This window comes from Castor canadensis, chromosome 11, assembly GCF_047511655.1.
Source record: "Castor canadensis chromosome 11, mCasCan1.hap1v2, whole genome shotgun sequence".
NCBI lineage: Eukaryota > Metazoa > Chordata > Mammalia > Rodentia > Castoridae > Castor > Castor canadensis.
Genome location: NC_133396.1, coordinates 80,822,535 through 80,846,805, shown reverse-complemented (window position 1 = coordinate 80,846,805; position 24,271 = coordinate 80,822,535). Strand labels below are relative to the sequence as shown.

At 43.2% G+C, this 24,271-nt stretch overlaps 1 protein-coding gene across 1 annotated transcript in view; it reads left to right on the top strand.

Annotated features, from left to right (window-relative positions):
* Positions 1-5,045: 5,045 nt before the first annotated feature.
* Positions 5,046-24,271, top strand: part of Npl (N-acetylneuraminate pyruvate lyase) — a 55,189-nt gene continuing 35,963 nt past the window's right edge. Inside the window, exons 1-5 of the mRNA XM_020169528.2 lie at positions 5,046-5,138; positions 9,348-9,429; positions 18,226-18,299; positions 20,587-20,674; positions 23,233-23,290. Of these exons, the coding sequence (XP_020025117.2) occupies positions 9,362-9,429; positions 18,226-18,299; positions 20,587-20,674; positions 23,233-23,290 (288 nt within the window). The 5' untranslated portion in view covers positions 5,046-5,138; positions 9,348-9,361. The remainder of the gene's footprint in view (positions 5,139-9,347; positions 9,430-18,225; positions 18,300-20,586; positions 20,675-23,232; positions 23,291-24,271) is intronic.

The window sequence follows — 24,271 nt, the reverse complement described above, 5'->3', positions numbered from 1 at the left end:
TGTGTATGTGTGTGTGTATGTGTGTGTGTGTGTGTGTGTGTGCGTGTGTGTGTGTGTGTGCGTGCGTGTGTGTGTGTGTGTGTGTGTGTGTGTGTGTGTGGTGGCACTGGCATTTAAACCCAGGGCTTGCGTGTGAGGAAGGCACTGTGCCACTTGAGACATACCTTCAGCCCTTTTGCTCTGATTATTTTGGAGATAGGGTCACCCTTTTTGCCCAGGCTATCCTGGGCCCAATCCTCTTATTTTAAGCTTCCCGCCTTTGTTGGGATGCCAAGCACATGTCACCACACCCAGCTTTTTCCCATTGAGATGGGGTCTCATGAACTTTTTTGCCCAGGCTAGCCTAGAACTGAGATCCTCCCAATCTCAGCTTCTCACATAACTTGGGAAGTCAGGAGTATGCCACTGTGCCCAGCTATTGGTTGAGATGAGGGTCTTGGGAACAATTTCCCCAGGCTAGCCTTGAACCACCATCCTCCCATTCTCAGCTTCTCAAGTAGTTAGGATTACAGACATGAGCCACAGGCACCTGGCATGTGTGTTTGGGGCACGGGGAGGGTGGGGAGTTGTTTCTTTGTTTTTTTTTGGTGGGACTAGGGTTTGAACTCGGGCTTCACATTTGCAAAGCAGCACTCTACAGCTTGCGCCACACTTCCAGTCCATTTTGCTCTGGTTATTTTGGAGATGGAGTAACAATGTAGTTGTGGCAGCTGGCCTCAAAAACTGCGATCCTCCCCCATCTCAGCCTCCTAAGTAGCTAGGATTATAGGTATGAGCAACGGGTGTCTGGCTGTGTGTTTGGTTTTTTAAGACAGGGCCTTGCTATGTAGCCCAGGCTGGCCTCAAACTCATAATCATACTGCCTGTTTCCAGAGTGCTGGGATTACAGATTTGTGTCATGCCTGGCTAAATTTACCATATTTTAAAGATCATCCCCTTGGCCAAGCACCCGTGGTTCACCTTTGTAATCCTAGCTACTTGGAAGGGTAAGATCAGGAGGATCACAGTTCAAGGCCAGCCTGGACAAATAGTTCATGAGACCCCCATCTCCTAAATAACCAGAGCAAATTGGACTGGAGGTGTGGGTCAAGTAGCAGAGCACCTGCTTTGCAAGCAGGAAGCCCTGAGTTCCAATAACAATCCCATCAAAAAAAAAAAAAAATCATTGTCTCCCCCACAAGTCACTTTAAAGGCCCTGTGTGTGTTAAGAGCACAGAGTGGACACTGTGTGTACCCCTACTCCATTCTCGTGACTCTTCCTACCCTGCCCTTTTGCTCTCCACCCTCTTTCCTTCCATCTCTCCTTGTCAGATGTTAGCCTGGCACAGCAGTCTGCAGGACGTCCCTGTCTTCTCCAACACCCATCTTGCACATTTAATCCCACACTTTAGCACTGCTTCTTAGCAAATCCTAACACCTTATTACAAGGAATTGCTTTGTACTATATTTATACAAACAGTAGTTTCTTTATGCGTTTAGAATATTGGTTTATTGTTGACAATGTTAAGTCTAATAATTTACCTTCTAGGGACTGAAAGTTTTAATTTTGCATATATTAAGCTGTGACTTGAAAAAAATCACTTACATTGTCCCTTTTGGATATAATATTCTTGTTGACATTACAAACAACAACAAAAAACTATGCTATATCCTTAGCAGAACTTCCTTCCCTTTTTCCTTCCTTTCTCCCTCACTGTCTCCCTCCATCCATTCTTCCCTTTCTTCCTTCTGCAGGATAACATACAACACCTGGACATGATGGTTTGTACCTATAATCCCAGCACTCAGGAGACTGAAGTAGATGGATCATGAGTTTGAGGGCAGCCTGATCTGGGCTACATAGCAAGACCCTGTCTCAAGAAAAAAAAAAAAAAGTACAAGCTCCCAGGACTGGATAGGGATGAAGCTCAGAAAGTAGTACTTTCTTACCTTATGCATGATCTTGGATTTGAACCACAGTACTGGAAAAAAAATTTTTTTTAAAGTAAGGCCTGGACAGCAAAAAGCAGAAGGCTAGACATGTTTCGTGGGAGCACCTCAATGACCTTCAGCCACACACCAACCCCAGTATGGTGCTGGAAGCCAGCCCTAAAGACAGTAGGGCTGAGTCAGTAGATTACTTGGAATCCTGTTCCTCAACCACAAATGGCACTCCAAAGCAGCCATCCATTTGTAGCCATTCTTGGTCTTGTTTGAGTATTAGAAAGTGCATCTTTAATAATCCTGAGTGTCCTTTGATGGGCCTAGAACAATTTTCTCATTGTTGTTGGAGCTATATGCCTATGTGGAATTGATATGACAGTGTGGCCCCCATCTGATGAGAGAAGCCTCTGTGGCCCCTTTACAAGTCGGGTTTACTCCTCACTCAGAGATGGACCGTGGACATCTTGGTTTAGAAGGTGAACTAGGCCAGGTGCCAGCGGCTCACATCTGTAATCCTAGCTACTCAGGAGGCAGAGATCAGGATTGTGGTTCGAAGCCAGCCCTGGGTAAGTAGTTCTTGAAACCCTATGTCAAAAAAAGACATCATAAAAAAAGGCTGGTGGAGTGGCTCAAATGGTAAGAGCACTGGCCTAGCAAGTGTGAGGCCCTGAGTTCAAACCATAGTGCCGCCAAAAAAAAAGACTGAGATATCTTTGGATGTCCTTGTATCAGGAAAGAAAATCATCCCAAAAATCATTATTGGTTTAGTTCTTATTTATTCTGTATTTACTGATGACCTGCTATGGGTTAGGTTTGGTGATAATATAAGAGGACTTGCAAGTCATGTTTGTGGAGGATGTAATATATAAGCAAATTAGTACATTATAGTTTGATAAATACAGTAATTGACTACCTGGTTCCTGTACCATGCACGAAACAGGTACAAGAGTGTTTTGCCACACGAAAAAAATGCTCACCATCCCTAGCAATAAAGGAAATGCAAATTAAAATCACACTTAGATTCCACCTCACCCCTGTTAGAATAGCCATCATCAAAAACACCACCAACAACAGGTGTTGGCGAGGATTCAGGGAAAAAGAAACCCTCTTACACTTCTGGTGGGAATGCAAACTAGTACAACCACTCTGGAAAAAAATTTGGAGGTTTCTTAAAAAGCTAAACATTGATCTACCATTTGATCCAGCAATACCACTCTTGAGGATATACCCAAAAGACTGTGACACAGGTTACTCCAGAGGCACCTGCACACCCATGTTTATTGCAGCACTATTCACAATAGCCAAGTTATGGAAACAGCCAAGATGCCCCACTACTGATGAATGTATCAAGAAAATGTGGTATCTATACACAAAGCAATTTTATGCAGCCATGAAGAAGAATGAAATGTTATCATTTTCAGGTAAATGGATGGAATTGGAGAACATCATTCTGAGTGAGGTTAGCCTGGCCCAAAAGACCAAAAATCATATGTTCTCCCTCATATGCGGACATTAGATCAAGGGCAAACACAACAAGGGGATTGGACTTGATCACATGATAAAGTGTGAACACACAAGGAAGGTATGAGCCTAGGTAAGACACTCAAAAAACTAGATAGCATTTGTTGCCCTCAACGCAGAGAAACTAATGCAAATACTTTAAAGTGACTGAGGCCAATAGGAGAAGGGAACCAGAAACTAGAAAAAAGGTTAGTTCGAGTAGAATTAACTTAGAAGGTAACACACACGTACAGGAAATCAATGTGAGTCAACTCCCTGAATAGCTATCCTTATCTCAACCAGCAAAAACCCTTGTTCATTCCTATTATTGCTTATACTCTCTCTACAACAAAACTAGAGATAAGGGCAAAATAGTTTCTGCCTGGTATCTAGGGGTTGGGGGGATAAGGGAGGGGGTGGGAGGGTGTAAGGTGGTGGGGGAGGAATGACCCAAACATTGTATGCACATATGAACAATAAAAAAAAAACAGAATGTATTGCCTATATCTGATTTTAATGAGGCAATCCCAGCTTACTGAAGCCTTATAAGGAAAAACTTTTCTAATCACAATCATAGGTCTTACCACATTGCCTGTGGATACTTGTGCAGTCATTTGTGGCTTTGTAACACTGCATTCCTAAGCCAAACTGGTTTGTAGCTCTTATCTTTGTTATTACTTATACTGCATTGGGGGAATATCTTAAATTTGATTTTTCTAAAGGTTTTTTGTTTTTTTGCGGTACTGAGGTTTGAACTACAGGCATCACCACTTACTAGGCAGGCCTTCCACCACTTGAGCCATTGAGCCAACCCTTTTTGTGCTGGGTATTTCTGAGATAGGGTCTGGAGAACTATTTGCCCCAGCTGGGTTTGAACCTCTATCTTTCTGATCTCTGACTCCCAAATAAGTAGGATTACTTACAGGTATGAGCCACCCACGCCTAGCCAACATACGAATTCTTTTTAAAATACCCATCACGTGGGATTGTTTTTATGATTTAAATGTTAAATAGCTAGGATGGTGCAGGAAAGTAAGCACTAAATACATAGTTATAATTATCTCTAGGAGTGTGTGCATGGAAAGAGCTATTATATTTAAAAGCACTTACCAAACTAGAAATGTATTTGGGGAAATGTATTTTGTCTAAATGAAACAATAAGCACTAGCCAATAGCTTTCATGAAAAACTGAGATCAGTTCACATCAAGAGAAAGTTGAGGACTTGTGCGTGGCTGTGTCCCCCGTTTAGAAAGCAGACGCTTGACATTCTTACAAGTAGAGACATTTTGGTTAAAAATACTTTTTCCTTTCAAAACGTTTGATTGTTCTCCAGAACACACCAGAAAAGCTCCTGTGTTAGCAGCTAACCCTTTTTAAAAATACGCTTTCCCAAGAGAGCCTTTCTTGCAGGGCCTGGGCAGAAGGAAAGTGAAGACCGAGGAGAAAGGCCAGGCGATGCGGAAAGACGGGAGAGGCTGGCGTTCTGGGGCACTGAGCTACCAGTCAGAAGCCTGGGCAAGAGCCCCTGTCCCCTGAGTCACCCCGACCGCGCGCCGCGGAGGAGGCAGGGACTACAACTCCCAAGTCCCCGCGCGGCGCACGTGGTCCCGCGCCCGGGCGCCGCGTGTATAAAGAGCGCGGCCCGCAGCCCGGGCAGAGTGCGGCGCTGTACGGTGCGGAGCGGAGTGGAGTGCGATCGGATTTCACTGTCAGGGTGAGCGCGGCACGCCACTCGCGGGAAAGACAGACGGACGCCGACTGAGGCCACCCGGTGTTCCCGCCGGGAGCGCGGGGGGACCTGACGCGGGGGTGGGTGAGACCGAGGCGACCCGAGCAAAGGAGGAAGGCGGACAGCTGAGGAGTGGTGCGGAAGGGAGTGTGAAGGCGACGTCCCGGCCTGGAGCAGGTGTCATTCCCGAATCCTTTACTGATCACACAGTCGGGCCGCCTAGGATCCCTGTGTCACTTGATCACTTAGTGACTGAGTGATTAAATCTCATACACCTCCCGCAGGTTTTACGAGAAATTGGTTGTATTTCTGCTTCTTTTGGTTTTTTTCAATGTCTTCTTGCGCAGAGCTATTTTCCACCCTTTTTTCTTTAAATTTTGAAACTTTGCCTTTTAAAATTTTTTAAATTCTTTGCAGTGTGCTTGTGGGTCTAGGAGTAAGATCAAGTGTACTACCCCTCCCCAGTGTTTCAGTAGTTACTTTCTAAATTCACAGCAAGCCTCAGGCTGGAGAACATTTTAACTAACCATTTGCTCTGGATACAAGCTGTGAATTTCACAGCAGAACATTCCCAAGTTTATCCTAAAGCTCCAATATTAAAAATGATCATTGTCTGTTAAAATTGTGGTGATTTATCCCATCTCTTTCTGTATGATTTTAACAGGTCATAAAGCCAGTAGACTTTACTCTGTTATGGTTGTTCGTTTGGCAGTACTGGGGGTTGAACTCAGAACCTGAGCTTGCTAGACAGTCACTCTACCACTTGAGCCACGCCTCCAAGCCCAAACTTTATACTTTAGAGTATTGCTCTAGGCAAAGGTAAATTTTTGAAGCTGTTCCTGTCCCCCACATGGCTTGGAATCAAAACCATCTGCTTCTAACTCTGATGTGAAGCTTTTAATGAAAAGCAAATGTTTGGGGGAAATTTTGAAGGTTAAGAAATAATTTTCGGCTTGAACTATCAGGGATTTGGTGGTACTGGGGTCTAGCACCTGCAAGCGCTCTACCTCTGAGGCTATGCCACCAGAGGTATGATTTTTAAAGTGAGTTTTTAAAAGTTAGCCAGACTGGAGGAATTGAAGAGGGAGAAGCTTGGGACACAAAGGCAAACCGGCCAGACAGTGAAAGGCAGGTAAGAGCTACAGGGACTTAGTGCAATTGGGCTGGTGTTCTGCAGGCATGAAGAGACTTTGTAGAGACAGATTGGGAAGCTGGCATTTTCTGAATGGTGCAAAGACATGATCTGGAAGATTTGTCTGGCAGCCTGTGGGGATTAAAGAGGCAGGAGATCATGACAGTGATCCCAGCCTCGTCCTATTCTCCCACAGGCCCCATGTTTTGAATTTTTTTAACTACTCTAACTGTATATAAGTCATAGTTAATTTGATTTCTTTCAATTAAAGACACATAAGCCTTCCAATCCAAGCTTCTGGCCATCCTAAAAATGTAGTGTTACTAAGTATAAAATGCAGCTAAAAACACAAGAATATGGAAGTCCTTAGTGTGAACAGGCTAGCAGTGTTTGATTCAGGAGACTTAATGCTGACTCAAGCTCTCAGCCGTCTTATCATTTGAACTTTCCTTCACCCCAGGGGCCTCCTGGACCTGTGGTTGTGACCACTAGTCTAGATAAGAAATAACAAGGGGGTAAGTCATAAGAAGGTCAGTAAGGGTAAGGAAGAACTAGCAGTGAAGAAGATAGCAAGCCTGTGCTGGTGGCTCAGGCCTATAATCCTAGCTACTCTGGAGGCAGAGATCAGGAGGATTGATGTTCAGAGCCAGACTGGGCAAATAGTTCTCAGAACATTCTCTCAAAAAACCCCTCACAAAAATGGGGCTGGTAGAGTGACTCAAGGTGAAGGTCCTGAGTTCAAACCCCAGTACTGAAAAAAAAAAAGCAGATAGCAGATATTTGGTCCCTGACTAGACAAAAGTAGTGAAGACTGGGGAGGAGGTGCTCCCAGAACAGAAGTGATTGTGAAGATGGCACCGGTAAGCACATGCTAATACTTGCTGTCATCCTGTGCCCTTTAGACAAGACTATATGGAAGGCACTGAACATATATGTACTCTGTGCCTGTCTTTATTTATTATCCTCACTCACAGAAGAGTAAGTGAAGCACACGGAGCCTAAATAACAGGCCCAAGATCACCGATCTGGTAACTGGTAGAGCCAGGATGCAGACCCATAAAGTATGACCCTTTAACACCTCTACTGTAAGGAACAGAGGAAGAAATCATTTCAAGGACAAGATGGCAGCTCTGTGTTGGGTTTCTTGAGTCAAGATACTTGTAGAAGTGCCAGGTGAAGATAGGCATAGGATCAGTCTCATGTGAGGCTCACACATTCCTCTGGCTAGACAGGGCCTCCCAGGTGTAGGGAAGGCGGTCACATGCCGCCTAAGGATTAGAACCATGTCTTATGATTTCTTGTCTTGTGTCTTCCTCAGGGGCAGGTGATTATGTTTGTCTTTCTAAGCTTCCAACATGATTTTAGTCTCAGATTTGAACTAGGAAATGTCAGAGAAATCCTAGTATTCAGTAGATCCTAAAAGACTCTCCTTTATGGCCGTTCACTACAGAGCAGTGCTGCATGCAGGATTTGAGCTTGATTTGAGGAGGAAGTCTTGTTGGGAACATTCTGTTTTCAAGGACAGGTGTCATGTTGGCTTGTCACAAAAGCAGTGTTTGTCAAGAGCTCACTGGAGCCAGGATACTCGGAGGATACAGAAAAGTAGAAGATAGGGATTCTGAACTTCAGAAGCTTAATCCATTAATGAGATTAGCAGTTTTAAGACAAAAGCAAATTAAATGGGTTGCTTCATAATTAAGTACTACAAAGTCAGGTATGGTGGTTCATGCCTGTAATCTCTATATTCTGGAGGCTAAAGCGGGAGAATCATGAATTCTAGGCCAGCCTGGGCTACATAGTGAGACTGTATCAAAATAATAATAATAATAATGAGTACTATATTATGTGGGTCAGATTTCAGTATAGTAGACACTGGGCTCTTACTTATTTTCTTTATTTTTTATTGTACTGGGGTAAATTGTGATATGGCAGTCAGCTTTTAAATGTGCCTGTGATATCAGAAATACAACATGTCCCTTCTTGCTGATCACCCACCTATAGACATTTTGTATTTCCTGTAAGCCCACTGTCTTTTGTATAATTGTCACAAAAGCTACCTGATTATCGTGTATTTTCTTCATTGTTACACATTACATAGGTGGCTTCAAATTGCATTTGTGACTTTTTATGTCTTATAGCTCAAAAAAATGTTTCTATTAGTAGCAAGAGACAGGCTGAGAATTAAATCAGGCAATCTGCATGGAATTCAGGCTGTGTCACCAGTGTGCTCTGTTGCCTCTCTTTGTCCGTTTTGTCTTCTCTACTAATTCTGGACAGGTTCACTCTGCCAGTGCATGTAGAGGGATCCTTTGCCCGAAATGAGTGGCATGGGTTGACTCTTTCAGCAGTGAGTGTCCATCTGGGAAGTCATCATCTAGTTACAGTCTGAACATCTTATTCATTCTCCCACATAGTCATCACTTGTGAATTGAAAGCCGAGTGTCAAGCAGGTTGCTGTGCTTATGGCAGGGAAAGAAAAGACAATGACACATTTCCTGACCTCCCTCCGTAGCCTGCTGTGGTGGGGAAAGGAGAGATTAAGGAAACTGTGGCAAAGTTAGAATATAGCAGAATAGCTAGGTTAATCTAAGGATAGTTATATAAATCACACTGAAACCTTAATACTTTCAGTGCTGTTTTTAAGTGGTATTCTAGCTTAAAAGAATGAACATACAGAAAAAGGAGAGAATGCCCTTTTTTCTGACCACCTTTTCAATTAAATTATAGGAATTTCTTCTATTTAACTTAATGCTAGTGAGGTTGCAGTTGCTTCTTGAGTCTGCTGTTAATTTACTCCTACTCTTTGATGCATGGGATTGCCTCAGTCATCTGTGTAGCTAAAACAGGAGGCCTTCCAGATAGTATTTTCCAAGGCCCACTTTCTCCTTGTCTTAAAGTTTTCTCCCCAATAGAATTATACTCTTGAAATTTTACTTGCTTTCTGTGTTTGTATGCTTGCAAGCATATTTTTCAGTTCTAAACTAGCAGTGAACTTTGCCCGGGAGTTAGATCATTAATTAGCATTCCTTGAAGAAAGAGGAATGATGATGTGTGTTTTCCAGACTTCAGCAGCTCCATGGCTTCTCCAAAGAAGAAACTGCAGGGTCTCGTTGCTGCCACCATCACACCAATGACTGAGAATGGGTAACTATCACTTCAGGCCATAAAGGAATCTGTTCTCATTCAACCAAAAAGGACAGAGCACTCTATAAATAACTCTCCCTTAGGCTCTGAACCACTTAGCTTCTGTGGATCTCTCTTCTATACTGTCGCTGATCCCCAAGTCAGAGAAAGGCTCTATATCACCATGCAGAAAGGGAGAAGGAACAAAATGGCAGCTTGCCTTTCTCCCAGGGTCTGTTGATCCACAAAGCAAATTCTAGGATTTCACCACAGCCCTGGCTTTCCCAAGTAGGACCAGCAGAATTAGATGAGGAGAATTCCATTTTAGATTTGATACCAAGCTCTGTCCTGGTCCCTCTAGGGATCCTGTCACTAGACATCTGTATGATTCAATCGGGCTGTTCAGGAGCTGGTGAAGCTCACTGGTAGAGCGCATGCTGGACATGCATAAGACCTTGGGTTTGATCTCTAGTATCACAGAAAACAAAACACAGCAAAGCCAGGCTGGTCATAAGACTTTATGAAAATATCCTACCCTTGGGAAATTGGAGGATATCTACCTGACGGACCCTCTAGGCATGTTTATGGTCTCATTTCAATACTGATTAAATATTGGGAGGGGGAGAGAAAGAACAGAGATAGCAGAAAATGATTGTTGAATAATCATTCTCCCAGCAAATATTTTGACTTCTGGATGAATACTGTGTCAGTCCTTTTGCTCACAAAATAAATAATGGGCCCATGCCATAGGTGACCCTCAACTATCTATAAGCCCCCAATAAACATTACCACAACAGCAAGGAGATCCAGCCACTTGCTGGATCTGAATGTTTTTTACCCATTAGAGGTATTAGACTATCAAATAATGGTTTTTTCCGGCTTCTTTCTTCCTCTATAAAAAATAATCCTCACCATACCACGTCATAGAATTTTGAGCATTAAATGAGATAATCTGTGCAACAGGGCCAGTGTGTACTTAGATCAAAAAGTATGAACTGTTATAGCATAAGACAAGGGCAAGGTGTCATTTGTTTTGTTTTTTTTGGCTTTAGTGGGACTGGGGTTAGAACTTAGGGCTTTGTGCTTGCAAAGCTGTCACTCTACCTCTTGAGCCACACCTCCAGTCAATTTTGCTCTGGTTATTTTGGAGATGGGGGTCTCATGAACTATTTGTCCAGGCTGGCTTAGAATTGTGATCCTCCCAGCCTCAGCCTCTCAAGTAGCTAGGATTGTAGGTTTGAGCCACCGGTGCCTGGCACAAGATACCTTTTGGAAAGCCCTTGCTTTTTGGTGTTCTCTTACTGAGTTTGTAAACCCTAACCTTCCTCCTTTAAAGCAGATGAAATTTCTTGTACTTTCAGTATTCTCATTCAGAGATGACCACATAAGTTCTCCTTTAGATTAGTGGAGTCTAAAATATAATTTCTAAGCTTCATGAAAAAGCCCATCCTTGCTGCTTGTAACATCCTGAGTTGGCATTTAGATTACTCAGCTGGTTAATAACAGGGCTTTTTTTTTTTTTTCCTGTTACTTCTCCCTTTCCACAAGTTCTGAGAAAGACTGAAGTCAGCTGTTTCTCAACCACTTGTTGGGCAGATAAAGCAGAAGCCATGTGACTGCATGCGCAGGCAGGACTTACTTCCTAGTCCAGAGCAAGATCCTGTCTGTGAGCTCAAAACACTCCATCTGCTCCATGCTACATTAACCTATGAGCAGGCCCCACGTAGCCTGGAAGTGGCTTCTTAAAACAGCCTTGTTTGTTTATCTGGGACCCACTGAAAGTGTGTTCTTCCTCCCTGCTCCGCTGTTTTCCTGGAAGCCCAGACTCCATGTAGAAAGAATTTAAAGTCTCTGCTTTTCTGGATCTTTTTCCATTTCTCAAAAATCTTCTGACACTAATGCCTCCATTTCATTATTTCCTCTTTTTCATCAAATCTTCTTTTCTAAAAACTTCATTTTCTGTGGGCTTGGGGCCTGGCTCAAGTGGTAGAATGTCTGCCTAGCAAGCATGAGTCTTGCATTCAAACTCCAGTACTGTCATAGATAGATAGACAGACAGACAGATAGATAGATAGGCAAAAAAAAAAAAAAAAAAAAACCAAAACCTTCACTTTCCTGAGGTATAAAGTCAAAATAAGGAGCTTTCTTTTCTTTTTTTTAAAGTATCTTGCCACATCACCTAAACTGGACTGGAGCTTGCTTTGTAGCCCAGGCTGGCCTCAAACTCAAGAGCATCCTGCTTACACCTCCTGAGTGCTGAGATTACTGACTGGCATGCCCAGCTAGCATGCATTTTTGTATGGGCCTTTTAAGAATTAAATTAAACCTTATATATATGTCAGTGTATAGCCCATGGTAGGCACACAAGCTGTGCCTTTTTCTCCCACCACCTGCTCTAGCAAATGTTGCTATATGTACAAAGCAGGTTTGGGACACACAATAACAAGTGGACATTAACCTACTTGAGACAAGATGAAAAGAAGAGATACATGGAATCTAATACTTAAAAACATGAGAGTGTTCCCTACCTAGCTTATACCAAAGTCCACAACCTCCATAATTCTGAATGGCTGAACACTGACTTTTACTTCTTAATTCTCTGCAGCTTTTTTCCTTCTTAATTCTTGTGAATACTCACAGTTCAGCTCTCTTAACATAAGTAGATGTCGCAGAATAGGAAAGTTGACAGAAAAAAAACAAACAAACAGAAAAAAAACACTTGGTTAAATGCATTTTAGTTCGGGTATCTGCCAGCTTTGCTACCAAGTAGCCATCTTGCCTTTTAAGAGCTCCCTCTAATATTCTGTAAAGAGAGCATTCGGTGGTGTCATCTGTAAGACCCTCTCTGACTCTGCGAGTCTGCAGGCCTCCACCGTTTTGTCATTGCAATGCTGTGAGCTTCTCCATGAAGTAAGACTGTGTAAAATACCTGCAAGGCACTTGACACACCTGCAGCCCAGTAAACAAACAAACAAATACACTTATTTCCTAGTAAGTAAATCCGATCATGTCACTCTTAAGGAATCTGTGTTGACCCTTTTGTAGAAGCCCTGCTACTCTCTGTATGGCCCATGGACCAATTACTCTAGTGTCACACAGGAACATGGTAGGAATATAGGGTCTCAGGCCCTGCTATATACCACTTAAGGCCATCTTCACAGTGGCCCCCAATGATTCTTTTTGTCCCCTCTCACAGTGCTGGGACCTTGATAATTCTTTAGCACATCAAGGTCTGAGATGAACTGGTCTAAAGATTAAAGCCCAGCCTCCCTGAGACAGCATAGGAGATTCTCCACAATCAACCTTCTATTTCTACTGCTTTGCTTTTGTTTCCCCAAACACATTTTACCCTGTCTTCCCTTCCAGACTGTGTGCCTCGACTCATTCAATTTTCCTCTCCTTTTTTTCACCACCACCCTCTCCTCTCTGTCTATTTCATGTGAACATTTCTATTTATCCATCAAAACCATTGCAGGGCGAAGGAGCCACACAAAATGGGAAACTCAAGAAGGACTAAATGGTGGAGGTTTAAATGCCCTCTCCAGCAGGGAGCTCTGGGCACTTTTAGAGAGAAAATAAATGATTTGCAGGGAAAAGAAATAGGCCCAGTGAGCAGACACTAGTTTGTAAATGATTCTCGCTGGAAACAGAATGGGAGAAGAATGGACAGTAGCTTGTGAAAAGTCTGTCTTGGTGTGGCGACATTCCCATCTTTCTTTGGACCATCTGAGTTTAAAGATGGCGCCAGCAATTGTATTCCTTCTAAAGGGACTTCCATAAGTAAGGAAGCTTTAGAGAGTGTATTTCTGCCTGCACCTGGGGGAGAAAACAGGTCACAAAGTCCTTAGTTCTGAGACTACTTCTAATGCTTTTTGACCTCCCTAGTTCAAACTGAATGCCAAAGCACCACACTTTGGGCATCATTTTCCAAGCCCCATCCCCATCCTTTGGCAGTTCTTCCTCCTTCTCCTTTGCATACATCATAATTATTTGTACATACCGATTATTGCAATAACTTTTTGTTAAGTGCCTGTCACTTCCAGCAGACTTTGAGCTGTTTTGTCTTACTCAGCAGGTATTTCCTGAGTGCCAGACAACATACAATATACAAGGATTGAGCTTGTATCTTGTTTATCCTTGTGTCTTCAGCATCTGGTAGAGTTGTGGTCAATTTTGTTATTTCCTGAGTGAATGTACTACAGGGATAGCTAATGATGCAATGCAAGTACAGGGAGGAAAGGAAGCAAATGCTGATTGAGTAAACTCTGCATGTCCACCATCATGATGGGCATTTTCATCTACAAGTTACAGTTTAGGTTTTTTTGCAGTGCTGGGTTTTGAACTCAGGGCCTTGTGTTTGCTAGGCACATGCTACACCACTTGAGCCATGGCCCCAGACCCCAGTTCAATCTTGACAACCGCTCTGAGAGAGCTGTATCTCTGTTTTTGCAGTTGAAGAAACTGAGGTCCTAAAGGATAGCCCACTTGCCCCAAGCAATGTAGCTGGAAAGGGAGGTCTTTCTCTACCCATCCCAACCACACAAGCATCTCCTTTCTCTACTAGAAAAAAAGGCTTGCTAGCCTTAGTTCCTTCAAAGCACCATTTTTAGCTGGGCACATTGGAACACACCTGTAGTTCCAGCTACTCCAGAGGCTGAGTTACAAGGTCACTTGAGCTCAGGAGTTTGAGACTAGCCTGAGCAACATAGCAAGACTCTGTTCTCTTTGCCACCTCTTCCCGCCACCAAAAAAAGTCACTTTTTCCTCTAGGCAAGTACATGGTTATTAGAACAGAATGTCCATTTCGGATTGGCTAAAATGTTAGAAGAAAGTTGTGTTTTCTTCCTCAAGTGCTTGGCTTCTGCATGGAAATTTGTTAAAGAGACAAACCTGTTTCCTAGTCAGAAACAGCATGTCTTGCTGTCTCTTTGTGGCAGATAGCTTTTTTTGTAATTTTTTTTTTTTTTTGGCTGTACTTGGAGTTTGAACTCAGAGCATTACACTTGCTAAACAGGTGCTCTGTCACCAGAGTCACTCCACAGCCTGCTTATTGCCCACTTAAGTATGTGGAGACCCAGTGACCAAGCTCTCAGAACAGAACATTCCGGACGTCCACCTGGGTGGGGCAGCTTGTTCTCTGCACACTTCTCTGCCTGGAACGTTTTGAAATAGGGGAGTAGTGATTTTGCCATGAGCACACATGACTTCTATCTGATTTTGAATGAGAATTATGTATAAAAAGTGAAAGGACATGGGAAGTCCTATCTTCCCCTGCGTGTCACCCATCAGGAGTGGGAACAAACAGAATGTCTCTGAAAAGTCAGCTGGGAAATTATCTTTCTCTCGCTCCCTGAGAGAAGAGCCGTAGCTTGCCCATGCAGTTTCACATCCACCACTCTAGGCCCCAATCTGCAGTAAAAATAACTTGATGAGTTCTTTCCTCGTCTGAAGTTTAGGTAGGCTAAATGTCTAAGAATAGATTAGCTAAATTAATTATGTTTACCCATAAAATGAAAGTTATGTAGCCAACGTAATAACAGACTATCTAAAAACATGGGGGAAATGCTCAAGTTAGAGTAAGTGGAAAAAATACTGCAAAACTATTTATTTGATGGCTGTATATTAGAAAATAATATATATAAAAAAAAAAAGAGAAAATAATATAATCTGTATTTGTGAGTAGAATACCAAATTATAACAGGAATCATCCCCAAGGAGATGCTGAATGGTTTTTCTTTTTCCTTTTTATTGTGTGCAAACTATATAGCTTCTATAATAGAAAATATAATAAGTACCTTCATTTGAAAAAAGAAAAACATGGGCTGGGCTCATGCCTTTTAATCCCAGCTGCTCAAGAGGTGACTATTGGGAGGAGTGAGGCTAGCCCACCCAATAACAAAAAAGTTAATGATACCCTCATCTCCACCAGTAAGCTCAGCATGGTAGTGTGTGTCTGGAATCTCAGCTAGGTAGAAGGCTTTTAGTCTGAGGCCTGCCCTGAACAAAAATGCAAGGCCTTCCCTGAAAAATAACTGAAGCACAAAAAAAGTTGAAGGTTTAGCTTTTGTGGGTAGAGTGCTTCATGGTTCCCAATAGCCATGGGAACCGAAATTTAGACAGTAACCTAGGGGTAAGTATAACAGTGACCACAGTAAGCATGGAATTTGGTTTGTTGGTTGTTTTCGACAGTACTGGTATTTGAACTTAGAGCCTCAGCTTTCTAGACAGGTGCTCTCCCACTTGACCCACTCCACCAGCCCACTTTCTCCTTTCTTAAAAGGAGAGAAGGGGGGAGAAATGACCCAAACATTGTATGCACATATGAATAAAATAAAAATTAAAAAAAAAAAAGAGGAGAGAAAATACATCACCATTAGCACTCCTCACCTGAGTGGACTTGTCAGCTGAAATACAGCAAGGCCTGATGGAGGGTTGCAGAGAAGGCGGGTGAGTGTAGGCAGAAGCTATCCACTTAGGCCACAAAACTGTGAGGTTCAGTGAGGAAGAGAAGGAGGCTTGAGAGTCACATACCTGCCTGGCTCTACCTGAGGGTGCAGCCACCTCCTTAGAGACAAGGACACCAGGACAGGGCCAGACACACAGCAGCACTCAAGAATGTGGGAAGGAATGAGGTGCACAGGGTTTTTCCAGACCCAGCTCCATGGTATCTCCTTCCTGGCCTTCCTACTTGGGATTTACCAGTCTCTCTTCTGAACCCCCATACACATAATTTCCACTCAGTCATAGCTTTCATGTTTTCCTCTCTGTTATGGTTCATATAGACACTATCTCCCTTACTCAGTTAACATAACAGTGAAATTTCAGAATGCTGAAATTTTGGTGAAGGCTGAAATCAGACATGTGCCTATACCACCACTCCTTTGCCCAGCCTTTGGTGAGCGCCCTGGCTCTGCCAGGCAAAGCTCAGGACAGGGAGGAGGCAGTGCTGTGTACTGGGCATGAGCCATTGTGAGGGGGTCTGCTCCCCTTGCAGCCTCGTAACTGTGCCAAAGCACCCCTTTTTCTGAGTGGCAGGCTCAGCCGCACTAGCTGTCTTTCTCCCTGAGCATATGGAGGGCAGTGATTGCCTTGCATCCTTTGCTCTTTGTGTCTCTCTCTTTAATCTTAGAGTCCACTGCCTTTTATTTTCTCCTTGTTCCTCCTCCCTTTCACAAATACCCTCTGATGTCTGCTTCCTAGATGCTTCAGATTTTTTTCTCTTATTTTTGTTGTTGAAGGAATCCAGTAGCTAAAGATAAAAAGAACATTAGTAAGGTTAAAATTAAATTAGGATTCTCTGGTCCTCCTAAGAAAAGTACAAGTAGCAAGAGCAGGCACTTTGTGTTCTTGGCAACATAATCGTGGTTCTGTGACATGAAACCCAGACTTGGCACACAGTTCTCCTTTGGATTTTCACTCTCTTCTGCTCATTGCCCCACCTGCATTTTGATTGGGAACACTTAATACAGTTGTGAGTCAATTTACAGATTTTAAAATCAATATGATTTTAAGGGAAAATACCCTATCACCTCAAGTTGCATCAGGTCTCACAAGGTCAGTGTGCCCCATACTACAATGGGCAGGCAGGTCCCCTGGGGATCTCACTAAAATGCAGGTTCTGGTAGACGAGGGGAGGGGGGTCAAACTGGCCAAATTCCCATGCTGCTATTTTCCAGGCTTGTCAGCTCATTTTGAACAGTGACAACAAAGTGCCTTTCCAACTTTCTTCAGTTTGAAACTACCAAATACAAGCTGGGCCCAGTGACACAAGACTTTAATCCTAGCTACTTGGGAGGCTGAGATTGGGAGATCACAGATCCAGGCCAACTGGGGCAAAAAAGTTCACAAGACCCCATCTCAATGGAAAAAGCTGGGCTTGGTGGCACATACCTGTCATCCCAGCGATGCTGGGAAGCATAAGTAGGATCATGGCATAGACCAGCCTAGGCAAAGAGTAAGACCTGATCTCAAAAATAAAGCAAAAAGTATACTCTCTCTACAACAAAATTAGAGATAAGGGCAAAATAGTTTCTGCTGGGTATTGAGGGGGTGGGGGGGAGAAGGAGGGGGCAGAGTGGGTGGTAAGGGAGGGGGTGGGGGCAGGGGGGAGAAATGACCCAAGCCTTGTATGCATATATGAATAATAAAATAAAATAAAATAAAGTAAAAAGGACTGGGTGCCTGGCTCAAGTGGTAGAGCACCTGCCTAGCAATGCAAAACCTAGTAAATACAGATGAGGCTAAGTTGTCATTTGTTGTCACAGATGTTAAGTGCTAAAATTCTTAAATTGTTAAGATTGAATTTTCCTGTCTTCTAAACCTAAGAAATGATTGTTCCTCACCAAGTAGAATATTTTAAGTTCTTATTTTACCATGTCCCCAACCATCACTCTTCCCGAAAAAGGACAAAAGATGATTAGGTAACTGCTTTTTAAATATTACTTGTGGTGAGGTTTAAATGTAAAACCTCTGTCAATAACTAAGAGTGTTCTGCTCATGTAAGTGGGTAGAGAAGTCACCTAATTCAGAAGAACAAAAACAAAAAAAATGACTTGGGCATTATGCAGACTAAGAATTTCATAAAACCAAGTGGATTTTTAATAACTATTAATAGGAGAGAACAGTTTATAGATCTGGGAATTGTTGGAAGTTCATCTAAAAAGACTAACTAGGGCTGGTGGAGTGGCTCAAGTGGTAGATTTTCTGCCTAGCAAGCATGAAGCCTGGAGTTCAAACCCCAGTATCACAAAAAAAATAATAATAATTAAATAAAAAGACTAACTATCCATTCTTTCTCACTCTCCCCATGCCTTTTAGAGAAATCAACTTTTCTGTAATTGGCCAGTATGTGGATTACCTTGTGAAAGAACAGGGAGTGAAGAACATTTTTGGTAAGTTACCATGTGATTTTTCTGCATGTCTCTAGTCCAGTCCTTAAAAGATAGGTATTACCTGCCTACCTGGCTACAGAGTCATTGTGTCACAGGACATGGTGGAGCCTGGCTAGGTTAACTAAAAATGGTGAATTTGTAGACCCCTGATGTTAGATCTCAAGAGATGATCTCATTTAGTGGAGTGCCAACAAACAAGGATTTGTTTTTATCTCCATTTTGAGATGAAAAATCCATGACTCAGATACACATTTCTGATTAAGTCTTTCAACCAAGAAGCATAGAATAACAGCTGAGCCCTCCTCGTTAGTAACAACTAAGCTCCCTTAGCTCTTTTAAGAATGGGCTTTGGTCTGCCTTGCCTGAGCTTTCAAATTACGAATGGAAGAAAGACTCCAAATGCAGCACAGAATAAATCAGAGAATTAGCATTTATCCCCCTTTATTTCAGACTGCAAAGATCTTCAAAAAGAAAAAAATATCAGGCCAGGCTTGTTGGCATACACCTGTAATCTCAGGGAGAATGAGGAAGGAGAGTAGAAAGTTCAAGAACAGCCTAAGCTATATCATGAGTTCTAGGTCAGCCTGGGCTACATAGCAAGACCCTGTCTTTAAAAAAAAAAAAAATCAGACCCTGAACATTTTAAGCCTAAAAAGTATACCTACCTGCATTTTATGTGGTATTCTGGGCTGTCTGCTCCCTGGATACATTTTCATTCTGTATTCTGGCCCTAGAAGCACCACGGTCAAAATCAGCAGAGGTTAAAACTTGGCATGAGCCAGGCACAAGTGACTCACGCCTGTAATCCTAGCTACTCAGGAGGCAGAGATCAGGAGGATTGTGGTTTGAAGCCAGCCCAGGCAAATAGTTCACAAGACCCTATCTCGAAAAAATCCATCACAAAAATGAGCTGGTGGAGTGGCTCAAGGTGGAGGCCCTGAGTTCAAACCCCAGTACCAAAAAAAAGGTATAAAAAAGTGACCTGGGGGCCAATGTCAGAACCAAAACCTAAGGGCTGGCAGAGTGGCTCAAGTGGCAGAGTGCCTGCCTAGCAAGAGCAAGACCCTGAGTTCAAGCCCCGGTACCACAAAAACAAAACAAAAAAGAGACCTGATTACACACCACTCAGTGTAGATCCTATGTATTTAAGCCATGGTAGGGAAGAGAAATACTCCGCAGAGTGCCCCAAGTCTTCCCTGGGCATAGGGAAGGAGCTGGACTGTCCCTATGACTGGAGCAAACTCATGCCACCATGAGACCTACTGTCTCTTGCCTCCCAACCTCCCCTATTCCAACCCAGTACTTAGAGATTCAGAGTGCTGCCCTATCCAGGAAGCCACAGTAATGTACACTACTGCCACCTCCATCTTCCTACTGTCATTAAGAGATGATGGCATAGAAGAGGAAGAGGCCCAGTGTGGTGGCATGTACCTGCAATCTCAGCACTCAGGAGGCTGAGGCAGAAGGATTGTGAGTTAGAGGCCAGACTAGACTGCATGGTGAGACCTGGTCCCTTGTTGAGAAAGAGAGAGAAAGAGAGTGAGTCAAGTGATAGAGAGAGAAAGAAGAGTAGAGGAAAGAGGATGAATTTTGGAATCGAATTTAAATTATTTAGTGTTTCTGACTTCATTATTCTTCTGTAAATGAGAATTTCTGCTGTGCTGGGTTGCTGTGGGGAAGGGGATGGTGACTGAAGGCTGGGCCCCTGACTTTTGCAGAGCAGTTCATACTTCTCCCTTCATATAAGGGAATATATGAGTCCTTGGTACAAAAAATATTAATTCTCCGTGCTTACTTATGAATTATTTTGTTTAAATGAGGCATCTTATAGCACTACAACCATGTCAAAGACAGGTATTTTAGATCTGTAATAAGCAGAAGCACCTGGTGAGTAACTCCTCTTATGACCTCCTTGACCTGCAGGACTGGATGGAGCAGGTTTTCCTATCATGTTTGCCCTGATAGAGGACTGGGTGTTTGGAAATTGGCCAAAAATGTGGTCAATTATCTCTGTCAGCATTCAAACTATTTGCCATCTGTCCCTAGTGGCAAGGAGAGGTAATTACAAGTCACAGTTAACCTTCCCACTGCTTTTGATGAGGTGAAGGTAGAAAAAAGCCCAAAAAATAGACACATGGCATTTTCCCCTCCCAACTCCTTGCTGTGGTATTTGTCAGTGTCCCTTCCTCTCGAGCAGGGATTTGGATCCCACACTTCCAGACTTGGGTTTGGAGGAACAAAAGGCATTGGACGGCCCACTGACTGACTGACTCTTTATTTGGAACAGTGAATGGCACAACAGGAGAAGGCCTGTCCCTGAGCATCTCTGAACGTCGCCGGGTGGCAGAAGAATGGGTGACACAAGGGAGGAACAAGTGAGTGACCCTGCCAAGACAAAATACACTACATCAGCAAGAGCTGTATTGAGTGCAACTCTTCTTCAGTGACATAGCTGTCCCAACTTCCAGTGAGCTGGTGGGAAGATGAGCAGGGGTCCAGGGCACCCTGCACTTAGGTGAGGAGCACCCTTTCTTTCTATGTGGAAGGGCAACCAAACTCCAAAGTACCCCTGCTCCCATCTGAAACCTGAAAACCCTACCCCCTAATCCATCTACAGAGCCAAACCCCTCAGGGTTATCTTCTTTGGGCAGAAAGAGGAAATGGGGAAGTGATCATGACTGATTGCTGGGTGCCTGACTTTTCCACTGATCAGCTCATATCTCTTCCCTTCTCTGGGAGGGTGCCAGATGTTTATGTCAGCCCTCACATTCCTTCAGGTCTTCTCTGTGCATAGGGCTCAGTATACTCTTCCTCTTGTGCTGTTGAGGGACTTTCTGTACCCTCTAAACTTCCACATAGTGTTCTGTTTTTGTTGTAACACCCAGTTCATGCCATGGTAGAATAAACAGGACACTGTCAGTTCCATCACCACATCTTAGTCATTCTCCGTTTTATCTATGTGTTAGTACTCTGCTAACACAGAGTACTAACACAGCCCCAGGGATAATAAAGCCAGGTCTCTACCTCTGGTTGCTTTCCATCCAACGGAGAGTCAGATCATGAAATCTAACTCTCTGACCCTTCTGATAAGTATATAAGAACTCCTTAGGTGTTGCCTAAGTGGAGGCAAACATTGGAGGTAAATCCCGAGTGAGCCTAGACAACAAATTGTCAGTGTGAAGCCCTACCGTCTTTGGGGATCCTAAAATGGGTTCAGGGCAAACTTGAATACTCTGAAATTAAATGCCAGGTTTGAGTGCAGGTCTCTTAAGCATTTGCTGGTGATCCATCAGCTTTCAGTTAATTTCAGTCAGGTGTGGGGCCTGAAAAGTTTAAAGACATGGGCAAAGTGGAAAAAGAGGAGGCTAGAGATGAACATTAAGAAAAGCAAAAGGGGAGGATGGAAAGGTGGATCAGGTACAGAAAGCCCTCAGAAGGGCAGTGAGAGGTCGGGAATGAACCCTGTCATGTGGCACAGTGTATGTCATACACACTGTGGCACAATGATTCAGAGCAGGGACTGTAGAGCTAGCCTGTCTGTGTAAAGTGGGGACAATATACTTTATGAGGTGCTGAGAACTAGAACGGTGCTGGTACCTTTAATACACATAATACTAAGCAGTAGAAAAGAACTTATAACTATTTTCCGTGAGTGCTGGGTTGTTATATTTTTTCAAGTAATTATTAGATTTTGTGAAAGTCAATAATGGAGGATTGAGGAAATCACTTGACTTGACAGGAGGGAAGTCACCCATGACCTCAGAAAGAGCAGGGCCAGTTGGGTTACTGTAGAGAAGCCAGACTGCAATGAGCTGTATAGCAGCAGAAAAGGAAGTAGAGGCAGTGACTGTCGTTTGTTCTTGCTGAAGTTTTCAGGTGAAGGGAATGAGAGATGGAGTCCTAGATTAGGGAGGAAGAGGCAGGGTTGAAAGAAAGGTGGTTTCTTTTCCTTAAACTTGGGAAGTCTCAAACCAGTATGTATGCTAAAGGATCCTGCCATGGGAGAAGAGATTAAAAACACAGAAAAGTGGAGAACCATCTTTGCTGGAAAGTTTAAGAGGGGTAGTTGAAATTCAATCAAAGGTAGCTATAGACACAGCTGAAAAACAGGAAACACAGGCCCCCAGGAATGTAGCTAAGCATAGAGGTGGAGAGCAGGAAAGGTGAGAGAATGCAAAGCTTCTTTATCTTTGGGATCTGAAGAGCAATGACACCTGCCCAAAAGAATTTGTTGGGTGGAATTTAGAACGTGATAGGAATAGATTGGGAGTGGTCACTGCTATGAATGGGGAAGGGAAATGATCCAGGAGGGCCAGAAGACTTTTAGGAACCCCCTTCTCCTATTGGGAAGTTTGTATTAAAGCCCAAGGTAGTTTCTTCTAGCTGTGCCTGTCATCCCAGCTACTTGGGAATTCTAAATAGGGTCACAGTTCGAGGTCTGCCCCAGGCAAAAAGCAAGACCCTATCTAAAAAATAACCTAAAAAGCAAAAAGAGCTGGGGACATGGCTCATGGTAGAGCACCTGCCTAGCAAGCGCAGGGCTCTGAGCACAAACCCCAGTACTGGCCAAAAACAAAATAAAAAATAAAATAACTTTGAGTAGTGGCAAGCTTACTTACTAAATGAGGGCAGAGATATTTTCATACATTTTCGCCTCGTTTTTTATAAGCACCGAGGTAATAGCACTGTATCTTTTTAGTGTTTGCACTTAAAAAGATTTTAGTGATTTTTTTGTGTATTAATTTTTTTTTATTTTGCAAAAAAGATCACCACAAGCTCTTTTAATTAGATTAATTTAAAATCAATCACAGTAGAATTTAAGAATCTTGAGCTTGAGATCAATATGCATTAGCTAACTGCTTAAACCAGCCCAAACCAGCATGGTGTGGTCTTTTGTGTCCTCAAGTGATTCACATTGCTTTCTCTTTTACAGGTTGGACCAGGTGGTGATTCACGTAGGGGCACTGAGCCTGAAGGAGTCACAAGAACTGGTATGTATGCTGTTCCATCTGGGAGAGACTGCTCAAGGGACCTCCATTTTCATGCTGAAATTAGTATCAGTGCTATATTTGGTCTGTGGTGGATGCTATGCCAGATGAGATAAGGTGTGGGACCTCAGGAGGCACCATTGAGAAGTAGCAGTGAGCCATAGAAAGGCTACTGTGGCCCAAGGTGATGACAACTACAGGATTGGAGACGGTGCGACCTTTCTCCAAGCAACGTGAGGATGGGTATAGATGCAGTTACATTTGTAGGTGAAGTGCAGAGCTTGAGCCAACTTCTGTTTTCTCCGGAAAGGCCATCTGCTGGACAGAAAGAGGATGGGAAATTGAGCCTTGGAGAAAGGGAGGTAATTGCAACTGCTGACTTGAATGGAGATAAATGCGAAACACAGGATTGTCCAGTGGAGCTGAAAACCAGCTAAAGCTGTAAACCGGATTTTATCATGTCACCAGCACAGCTGTGGAAATTTTTCTTTAGGTACATGATTCAGGTAGCATATCAGATCAACAATGCAAACAATTGGATTGCTCTAGATTTAGGGATTAGCAGGTTAGGTGGAACAAAATGCAAAGGAGGAAGCAGTTAAAGTTGTTGATAGAAGCTGGGCACTTGCCTACAATTCTAGCTTCTTGGGAGGCTGAGATCAGGAGGATTTCGATTCAAGATCAGCCTGGGCAAACAGTTCACAAGGCCCCCATCTCCAAACTAACCAGAGCAAAAATGGACTGGAGGTATGGCTCAAGTGGTACAGCAATTGCTTTGCAAGCAGGAATCCCTGAGTTCAAACCCCAGTCCTACTAGAAGAAGAAAAAAAAAGTTGTTGGCAGAAAAGCAGATGGTAGTAGTTTTGAGGCCTGAGTGAAGTGCTTGAGAAAAGAAGACACAAAATTGTTTATCAGAAGGTCCAGTGCCAGAACTACTACTAATTAACCATGTTTCTAGGATTTAGAACTGTAACTCCAAAGATT